General features: G+C 39.8%; 1 protein-coding gene across 3 annotated transcripts; it reads left to right on the top strand.

Moving 5' to 3' along the window:
• The first annotated feature begins 2,609 nt into the window (after window positions 1–2,609).
• Window positions 2,610–10,903, top strand: LOC114852817 (suppressor of cytokine signaling 1-like). 3 transcript variants are annotated; one of them, XM_029145482.3, is made up of 6 exons: window positions 2,610–2,793; window positions 4,987–5,038; window positions 6,599–6,737; window positions 8,497–8,909; window positions 9,280–9,467; window positions 9,590–10,903. In XM_029145482.3, the coding sequence occupies exons 4-6, from the start codon at window positions 8,676–8,678 to the stop codon at window positions 9,900–9,902; spliced, it is 735 nt and encodes a 244-aa protein (XP_029001315.1). In that variant the 5' UTR covers window positions 2,610–2,793; window positions 4,987–5,038; window positions 6,599–6,737; window positions 8,497–8,675; the 3' UTR covers window positions 9,903–10,903. The 3 variants fall into 3 exon arrangements, with proteins under 3 accessions (XP_029001315.1, XP_029001325.1, XP_029001331.1); XM_029145492.3 differs by lacking the exon at window positions 4,987–5,038; XM_029145498.3 differs by lacking the exon at window positions 6,599–6,737.
• Window positions 10,904–11,170: the final 267 nt, after the last annotated feature.

Below are 11,170 nucleotides of genomic sequence, written 5' to 3'. Positions count from 1 at the left end.
GTGGCACGGGGTTCGCTGGTAATTTGATTTTTATGTTTTCCAGTTAATCTCAGATCTTCCCTCGTGCTTTTTTACACACACACTCATGCACCACAGTAGATGGACCCGAACGGGCCCAGCAGCTGGAAAAACACTTACCTCCATGGAAGAGGTTCTGGTCCAGGACCCAGTGAATCAGGGAGTTCCTTAAATGTCTTGTTTGACAGTCACAGGTTACAGAAAACACAAGAAGTTATAAAATACATTTACGAACGTTTATACTGAACTGTTGCATGTTTCATTAACACACACACAAGCCCAAAAAGCATTTTCCCATTAATGCATGTAATATACAGTCTAACTCAGACACTCACCCTGATCCAGACTCATAATAATCTATGTTTGGTCGACTTATATAGGATATTTTTATTGAATATTTTTCAGGATTTAGAAAGATGACTTAAAACAATCTGTTTACATAGATGTTGAGCCTTTTTGTGCCACATGAGACTTAGTAAAGCCACAGGTTTCTGTATTGTACACCCTTTATATGCCATGGGTGCGTAACCATATTTATTTTTGTGTTCAGATATGTGTTTTTATATCCTACTTCACTTTCAGTTTTCATATATCTTCCTTCTTTGTTACCAAATGAAATTCCTCTGTACATATGCAAAGAATTCTTACAATAGAATTGGAGTGTCAAATTAAAAATTGCTTACCTACACTAAAATATGTGATTGTAGTTTTTGTCTTTAATGTAGCTGGGCGTCCCTTCTGATTGAATTGAGATTAAAGACGGTGCCTTTTCTCTCCCTGAAGCCGTCATGTTATGTGTAGGAGGTTATGTGTGAATGACGGAAACCACTGCTTCACTTCAGTATGTGAATCTGTTATGTTACAGGTTTCATGTGAGAAAGGGGCTTGAGACGTGTTCATCTGCTTACAACCTCAAACGATGCCACTCAACTGTGTTATTGCATTAAATTAAATCACTTACAGCCACAAAACATTAAACCTCCCGCTCTGATCAACTAGTTTTTACTTATAATGTTGCAGATAACGTACTCTCACACTCTCTGTTACTGTGTTCATAATATACTTTTCTTTTACTATTTTAATATTTAAAACAGATTTCTCCAGCTACTTTACTTTTACTGTATTGCACTGTATGTTCATTTAGCTACACATTACATTTTTTGTGATATTTAAAATATAAACCTATTTGAAACAAATTTACGGCTACAAAGTAGAAGATTTGCGTTGATACTTTGAATGCCACAGGGGGAACTGTGTAAACTGTTTAGACCGTTCAGGCCTGAATGGTCTAAACACCGGACAAGAAAACATTAGAAATGACCCTCAGCCAAGTACAACATGTTTTTTAAGTAAATCAGTTTTCACGGTGTCAGTCTAATGTTTTGTTTGTGTTGCTTCTCCTTTTTCTCTGTAGACGTGCTCTTCCTGCTAGCTCGGGTGAAGTAGTTCATGGACTGTTGTGATTTGAGTTGTTTTTGGACATTTGCCACTTTTCATATCTGTACACAAATTCTGAAGAAAGGGGGTGTGATAATCTGTTTTCCTGTTGAGTCAATACTTGCCTGGCTCAGATCACACGAACAGATTTTCTTTTGGCCTATGAACACCTTCATGTCATCTTGATGATAGCGCAAAGCCTTGTGTCTGCTGCAGGAGCTGCATCTTTCTGTTTAACAGAGATTTCTGAGTACTGCGGCTGTTGTGCAAACGGGAAACCAGAGCGCACGCGTTTCTAACTCTGGTTAAAAGCTGCTGGTTCCTGATGTACCTCATTGAGTTTCCCCTTAGACACTGATCTTCATATTGCTCCACACAATGATGGCAGATGCAGCAACAAACACAGTGTCTTCACTATGGCCACACAAAATATACACCAAAATATAACTTTGCATTACTCTGCTCTTTACAATTAAACTGACTGATATGATTCAATCAATTACTAAACCTATGATGCTGGAGCACCAGCAAACAAAGGTAAAATCAGTTCATTCAATTATTTACTGAATAATATAGAAACCACTTATAATTACTTTTGCTGAGTCTCACATTTAACCACATCAATTAATACAAGTTGTATTAACATGAATGTTATTAAATTGCAAAACAATATATGAATTGGTTAGTTATGCAGCTAAATTTCACTTTAGCTGAAATATGAATTAGCTTCATAGAAACTAAATGGAAAATGACATCAAGCAATGATTAAAAAACACATTTATTATCTAATTTTAAATAAATGTAAATAATCAAATAAATGACTGAACATTAAACAGATCAGAAAACAAATGATATATATGATACTCGTTTTAAAAATATCTAATTACGTTCCCTTTATTGAGCAGTGCTGACATTCTGTAACTATCATATTGTCATATTGTCTCGTCCGTGTTTTATTTGACGTGTTGCAGGCTTCACTCATAAACTTTGATCTTGCGCCTGTTTGTGGCTAATTGAAGAAATGACGCTCCAAAATCAGCTGTTTGCGTAACCTGCCGTAAGCCCCGCCCACCACAACACGAATGATTGGTTAAAGTTCACTTCCAAGCAAATGATTGGTTAGTGCGTGCTTTCCATCACATCACCCGGAAACTCAACGTTCCTACAGCTAAATCTAATAAACCACCTTTCCAGGCTCCGGGGGGACTATTTACATATCTAATAAAAGTTGAAAAGAGAGCGTACTCACTCATTATTTCAGTGCCAGAAATCCCGACGTTTCCTGTTAAAACGTAGACTTCGCTGTCTAGTTTTGGACATCTGTTATGGGAGGTCAAGGTAAGATTTGATGAATAAAAATATCTATGTGCAATTACGTTTATACAAAAGCAACAGAAAATATTATCCATAGATTTGGTATATCCAAATGTAATTTACGCGTTAAACCTCCAAGAGATCATTTTTAATTTGGCCACTTGAGAGCAGCAGAAACAAGGTGTTTGTATCACACCGGCAGAGGCTGCACTCACCCATCAGCTTGTTCAGATAAATGTAAGTCCTGCAATAAATTCTCAACAGCAGAGAAACGAGGTTCAGTTTTTGTTCAGACAGCTTAGTGTCTATCATCATCTTTGAAGGCACTCCGTTACTTATTCACTGTAACATAACATTTGAGTTTAACCTTTTCAAACCGTTTCTTCAGACAATTCAGCCACACAGTATCTCCGTGCTGCTTTGTTTGTGCCTTTAGTAGTTTCCTGACTATTAGGAGACAAATTATTCATGTTCAAACATGCTTGTAAGGCTGATTCTTGTTTATATACATACTTGTTTATCTATCATATTTATATATGGGAAATATTTGTTTCTCTTTTTGGTTGTTTTTTCAACAAATTGTTGGCATTTTAATTTTCCTTGCCAGTTTCAGATTGCTGCGCAGACGTTTGACACAGATAAAAAGAAAGTGTTTGTGTGTGTGTGTGTGTGTGTGTGTGTGTGTGTGTGTGTTTGTGTTTGTGTGAAAGGTGTTACACTTGAGGTTGAGACCCAGAGCTAACAACAAAGTACAGTACAATACAACACAGCATCCTGTGATAAACACTGTTTCCATTGTTTGCTTAGACTTGACTTTTAGGTATCATGGTTGTTCTATTGTTTAGTGTGTTAAGTGTGTAGTTTCTTTAGTGTTTGTGTGTGTGTAGTGCTGTTGAACAAGATGCTGCCGGTTGCAGCTGCAGTCCCGGGTTCAGTTTCTCTGCTAAAGTGGAACACTGATATATAATGAAACTGATAAAATCTTAACAGAATCGGAAAATAAAGGAGCGCACCTGTTACTTGTAAATGATTCAAACAGTCCTACACCGGTCCGTCAGTTAGATCTGTATTAGGATCCATCAAAAGAGGTTTCCCCCTCTGCTAATTTGCAGGAGAATCATTTTTACAGCAGCCTTGTCAGCACTCTGTTGTTGCTCTGTGGCTTCTCGCCCCCCGGCACACCTCATACTAATCCAATGTTCAAAGTGTAAATAATTTCTCTTCTCATGATGTTCTGCATTTCCCTCTCGACTGATTGCATTAGAATTAAATGAGAAAAAAAACAAATCTGTAACCACGTGTAGTAGAAATAAGAAGCATTTAGTGAAACATGATGACAGTTTGAGCTGTGAAATGAAAAGACTGGCTGTACACGTATGAAGCTAGGACGCACGTATCGGAGTACAGGCACTGAAAGAATGGGAACATGGACAAAGCAGAGCTAGTTGTTTCCCCATTCTTTATCTTCAGGATTGGCTCAGCTAATCCCCCCTGTGGCTGTAGCTTCAACTGTACTCCGCTTGGTGCAGGTAGGAGAGTGTGAGACTGTTCCTTTACCCCACACCCACACCCAGGAGGCACAAAGGGTCACATGACGGCTGCTTGCCTGCCCATTGTTGAGTTCAGCATCCAGATTGGCCTCACACGCAATAACCTGCAATGCACTCTGTTCCAGCATCTTTCTGTGAGAACTCACATGTTGGATCTGTTGGATGAGCCTTCGCACCCATGCCGTGTAGGCATCCCAGTTTGGCATCTGTCTAACTCACTATTTGTTGTATATGTTGTCCCACACAGCAATTAGTTTTTTCCCCATTTTTCAGTGAATGTTGTTTTTTTTAATTTACTTTACTTTAAAAGCAGAGAGCAGGACCTCATCTACAGTACGTCAATCCTGAAAATCAAGTCGCTATGTTCCCGTAATTGAATGTGTTGGTTTCACATTCATTTTGACGAGAAGAAGTGTTTTTGCATAACTCCTGAGAAATTGAGCTGGGTGAAGGGTTCACCATTCTTTCTGAGAAGTTGATATTTTTCTTAGATAGATAGATAGATAGATAGATAGATAGATAGATAGATAGATAGATAGATAGATAGATAGATAGATAGATAGATGCATACTTACATGCATACATACATACATACATATCAACATCATATAAGAAGCACAAACCAACTATTTACTGTGCGTGACTGTGTGTTTCTTGTCTCTTTCAGAAACAGCTGTGTGGCATTAGCTTCTGAGGAACTAAGTGGTTTGAGGAAATAGGTACAGTACAGTACACCCTTCGGGTTCGCAGAAATGTACAGAATGCACATATGCACAAATGCACTAGATCTGGGATCTTGTCTATAAAAGCAGCTACATATTTGATGCACAGTCAACAAACAAAACAAAAGAGAACGGTCCGAGATCAAATCTCTCATTTGTGATGTTTATCTTCACTGAGGCCGATTAAGTAAATAAACTAAAGGAACTCATGTGAAACTACCTACAGATATGACAAAGTTAACGCCTAACAATGTTTCTCGACATTTTTAGTGGTTTGAGTGGGCAGGATGGTTGGACCAGAGACTGGACACAGGCAGGATGGTTGGACCAGAGACTGGACACAGGCAGGATGGTTGGACCAGAGACTGGACTCAGGCAGGATGGTTGGACCAGAGACTGACAAACAGATAGAAGAGACAGAAGGAAACAGAGGAGCTCAGTGTATAAATGAAGTCCCCCAGCAGTCTATGTCTACTGCAGCTCAGAGAAACTAGAGAGGTGTGTTTGTTATTTAACTCCATTGCTTCCAATATAGAAACATTATTAGAAACAATCATCCAACTATCAGTGTGTTTAATTCAGCTGCACCACAAAGCACATTTGACCCAGGAAACCAGCAGTGGGGAGGTGAAAGAATAACCGACATATTCACTGATGTGACTCCATGTGTACAGAACCCTGTGACCACATAATCCCTCTTCTTGCCACAGAAGTTGCATTGTTATCACTCCCTGACAAATGCAAAGTAAAAATGTGTTGTCATTCAGCTGTTTTTAGCTTTTGTTCCCCTCAAATATCTTGTTTAGTCTGATTCTCATTTTAAAACATACTATATAGTATACTATATAAATACTGAATTTATTTATTGTAAACCAGCTCATTTTCGGGCCATAACTACTTACCGTTATTATTTGTCAAGCCGAACCCGTAAATAAGATGTAATTGTTTATTAATTATTTAAACATTATTGTAAACTAATAATGATTGACTATCTGAGTGACAGTGTAGGCCCTAATTCATTAGTAATAACTTCAGCAGCATCAGTAGAAACTGTTGCAACACATCTAGATCAGTGTGTGTGTGTGTGTGTGTGTGTGTGTGTGTGTGTGTGTGTGTGTGTGTGTGTGTGTGTGTGTGTGCGCGCGCGCGTGTGTGTGCGTGTGCGTGTGAGTGTGTGTGTGTGTGTTCAAAATTTATATTTTGCTCCACATGAATGTATTTTATATATAAACATCAACAGGTGAAGTGTTAAAAGCGTTAAATTGGTAAATAGGGGTCCGTGCAGCATGTAACATTCACAGTGGTGGGGTGGGTCTACCTATGTACACTAACACAAAAAAGGCACACGCACTTCTTCGCACATCACGTGATTTAAGGGAATCTGTAGCGAAGTGAAAGCGAAAGTAGAGGCGATCAGAGCAACAGCACCTGAGCGGCTCCAGCAGATGATCGTGGTCTGCACACATTAATGATGACCCCCCCTCCCCCTCCCCCCGTTCACCCATCTGTTATTGACATTGACACAGTGTAACCGGTTCCATCCGTGGATATCAACAGGTCTCCGCCTCTCCTCTATCGTGGACCGCAAGTTTAAAGCGAAAGTGAAAGGTGTCGCTTCTCAGTGTGAGCTTCGACTTCGAAGCGGAGGACTCGTCACCGCTGCGGCCCCGACAAACCCCGTCTTCATCGTTACTGGGTAAGTACGTCTTGTCCATCGTATGGTGTTTTAAATGCACAACGATTTATCTTAAAATCGCCTGCGCCAAACATTGCGCCATTGGTGACGTCGATCTTTTACTCAAAAAATAAACATTTATGCACATTTATTCTTAACGGGTAATAACTTGAACTTCATATGTTTTAATATACCAGTAGCTGAGGACTGTGACAACCTTCCACAGTTACATTAATATTAAAGCACTTTGTCTGTGGACAGATAAAACCCATTAGAGCGCTTTTCAAAGGTCTTCATTACAACTCCACTATCTGCTAACATGATATGCATCATTAAAACAATCGCTACTGATGATGTGTGGCTTTTGCAGCACGTTTTGGATATTTCAACATTTTTCTCTCATAATAATTATTATACGTTTAAAACGAGACCAGATGCCTCCACGTTTACTTTTATAGTTTTTGCATGCAGCTTTATATCTTTTTACTTTGTACACTGTACTTCTGGACTCTGGAATGACTGTAAAAAAAAGAGTGTGCAACTTCCCTCAATGCAAAGTGTGTGTGTGTGAGTGTGTAAACCTTTAAACTGGAATCACTGTCTATCATATGGAATCATATGGGAGCAGAAGACGTTCTGGTGAACGATGTGATCCATTCTACCCACACCACACAGTGAAGTTATACACACTGATGGACCAAGCTAGAAGGAAAGCTAAAAACTAAACATATGCAACGTCAAATTATTTTTTAAAAATGTTTTTTCTGACCACACACTTGGCAGTTAAGCGTAGTTCTTTTTTTCTCGCTTGACTGACAAAGTGAAAGTATTCTTTCTGTGGTACATCCGCCCTTCCCAGTGATTGATGAGGCACCAGATTGGTTTATTGTCACTCACATGATTTTAAACACACACACTCACACACACACACACACACACTGATTTAGAAGTGGTGTTGCAACAGTTTGTAGTTTGTACTGATGCTGCTGACGTTATTACTAATTAGTTAAGGCCTACGCTGTCACTCAGACAATCGCTCGTTATTAGTTTACAATTCTTAATAAACAATTACAGCTTTTTTACAGGTTCGTCTTGACTAATAATAATGGTAAGTTTTTATGGCCTTAAAATGAGCTGGTTTACAATGTCTCATCTTTTATGCTACATTCATAAACTATAGACTCAGTATTCTTATTTTTAGACATTTTAAAATGAGGATCATACGGTATTTGATCAAGATACTGTATTTGAGGGAAAAAAAGCTAAAACCGCTGAAGTGATCAGGGAGTGATAACAACGCTATGCAACTGCTGTGGCAAGAAGAGGGATTGTGTGGTCACAGTGTCCCGTACACATGGAGTCATGTTGCGTCAGTGAATGTGTCGGTTATTCTTTGACCTCTTCTCCACCCACTGCTGGTTCCCTGGGTCAGGTGTGTTCGGCCGTGCAGGAAATATGTGTAGAATGCAGTGAAACGTTTACTTACGGTGACGGTTGTCATGGTGTTTAAACCAGTACTTGTATTTGTTGGGCTGGAACTCATGTGTACACATGAAAACATTCCCTATTTGGATATGTATTATTTTCTGTCAAGCGTGACAATAGGGTCAAAGTCAAAACACCCGTGACCTATTTTCCACAGAACACACCCGTTGTAAAACTACACACATAGTCATAAAACTCAGACTTTTAACCTTTTTTGCTCAGTTTTTTCCCTGTGGACAAGTTAAAAGGTGATTTCATGTCAAGGCTTCCTTTTAAACTGGTGACATCTCCTCAGGAACTCGTCTGCAGCCAGTGGTTTTGGTGATGTTGTCACATGCACACTGAAACCTCGAGCTGCTGTTGACCCGGCATGGAGCCGCCGAGGCAAGCGAGCGGCAGGTGACGGGCCGGAGAGGACGAGGATGGACGGTAGCGGAGGAAGTGGTGCAGCCGGCGATCGAGAGGAGGATTCTCATGTGTAGGATGGTCAGAGACAATTTTAAGAGAACAGTAGTACAGAACCAGAAAGAGAACCACGCTGCCGAGACACCGAGCCAAAGTCAACCTTCTGGGGAACCTGCTGCAGAACCTGCTGCAGAACCTTCTGAGAGCGTTACAGCACAGAGCCGGGAGCCGACAGAGAGGCAGCTGGATCTACTGCACTGGCACAAACTCCGCTTTGTGGCGGAACCTGAAGCCTGGAACAAGGTCTGTATCTGTTAATATTACCTTACACAAACATTACAAATTGATTCAGATAAACAGAGTTTTTGAAAAGTTGACAATTTTTTGCAGGACCCTTTATGACAATTTAGTCTTTGTTTGTTTAAAAGCAAAAAAATATGACCAGCTTGTGCAATTTAGTTCATATAAGGCTGATAATAAAGATCATTTAACTCATTTTACTAAAGATCATTTACTCATCAAACACAGTATGAGTTGACTGCCTAAACTAGCAGATAGGTTTGTGTGAAATAATAACGTAATTGTTGGATTTGTCAGATGTTTAAAGATCATCTTGAACATAAATACAGTGTGAAGGATGTTTTGTTTATTCCTAATGGCCTCTGTGATGCAGCCTTCGAGCCAGGCTGAAGCCGACTGCTTGCCCACACACCTCCGTCCATTCAGCAGTCAGGAAGAATATAAACTGGTGAAAACCACCTACAATCAGTTGCTACATAGTGGTTTCTACTGGGGACCGATGACCATGGAAGAGGCTCATGAAGCCCTCGCACCAACACCTCTGGGCACGTTCCTCATCAGGTAACTCAAGGTTTACTGGCATTTCCTAGTATGAATGTATGAATATGAATGTGGTGGGAAGCAGCAAAGGTAAAAAACCTGGGATAAGTACGTAAGGTGACTGTTTGGTGCTGTTGCTGCAGAGATAGCGGCCAGTCGGACGTTTTCTTCACCCTCAGCTACCAAAGCGATGACGGCCCCACCAGCGTTCGCGTTCAGCTGAACAACCTGCTCTTCGGGCTGCACGGCAGCCACCGGACTTTCGCTTCCCTTTTTGCTTTGCTCACTTATTACACGGGCTCGTCCTGCAAGCTCAGAGCGCCGTATCGCAGGCAGCGCCCGGAGCGGCTGAAGGAGATGTGCAGGAGAGCTTTTATACGCACCTTTGGAGCAGAACCTGTAGGACTCAGCCCCCAAATCGAAGACTATGTCCACAAGTATCCTCACTCCATATAGAGAATTGTGAAGAACATTTGTTTCATGTACATAAATGCTTGTACTTTGTGCTTTCAGCTGTTTAACAATTTTCTGAACAACACAGCTTTTTTGTTATTATTATTATTGTTGTTATTAATATTATTATTATTCAGTTCTTTGCACATGTCATCAAAATGGTACCTAATGCAGAGCACAAATGACACATACGATCAGAAATCTGGATTTCATATACATGTAAATGTACAGAGCGTGAGGTCACTGCAATGTTAGAATTACTGTGTAAATGCTGCACCACTGCCCGCGTAGTATCACTTCATGATGTCCATGTAAATGTCAGGCTAAACTGGTTTGCATAGCGGATTATCTTAATTATTAGCAAACATTAATTTGCAAAGTTTATCTCATATTCTCTGTTTTTGTTTGGCTCAGAAGGCAAAAGTAGCCACGGTTGCAATTATTCTAACCAAGCGGTTCTTTTGTCTTTTCCGTTAATATTGGGCTAATTGTCTCATTAAAATAACATGCAGTTTCTCTGAATAATGGGACAAATGCAGGAGCACTCTTGTAGTATTGTCATAAATTAAGGATGTATTGCAAAACAAAAGCCCATATTTGTCCGACGGATTATTTGAACGTTCTATACAGTGTTGACAACATCAACAGTATCACTGAAGAGCACAAAAACATTTGCCAGGTAAATGAGCATATCATAACAAAACAACGCTCTCCGTCTAAGAAAAGTATCACACAGCAAACGAGATATTTGTTGTTGCTTAGCATTTTTCTTCCTTGAACTAGTCTGGAAGTAGTCTGCGTTACATGTGGTCATTTTGATGATAAAAATTTAGTGTAACAGTATTAATTAATTTGCTAAAGTACTATGTCTGATCTGCCTTTCATCGACACTTGAAATCATTTGTAGTTGCCTTCAGACCTGTGGAACAGCAAACTGTGCAAGATTGAAATGCTGTGGAAAATGTTGTTGCTGAGTAAATTAAATGCTGCGGTTACAGAGAGGACGACTATGGTCGACTGTTCGATTTGTTTTACTCCGGGTAACTTGGTTTTCAGTTTTCAGTTAAATGTGTTCAGTAGTTTGGTTTATGACTAAATACCTGCAAAACAATACATTAGCACGCTTTACATGCTTTACAGTTAAACATTAAGAGACAACAGAGCAACCACCAAGTTTCTTATTGGAGCTCTGGGTGCAACAGGCTTTTTCAGCAGAGATTTGCCTGCATCAAATCTTCTTACACCCTTTTGTTTTGTTTTTTTCAATCAAG

Source organism: Betta splendens, chromosome 1 (genome assembly GCF_900634795.4).
Source record: "Betta splendens chromosome 1, fBetSpl5.4, whole genome shotgun sequence".
Taxonomy (NCBI): Eukaryota; Metazoa; Chordata; class Actinopteri; order Anabantiformes; family Osphronemidae; genus Betta; species Betta splendens.
The sequence above is the reverse complement of the archived record's forward strand: the minus strand, read 5'-3'. Positions and strand labels throughout refer to the sequence as shown.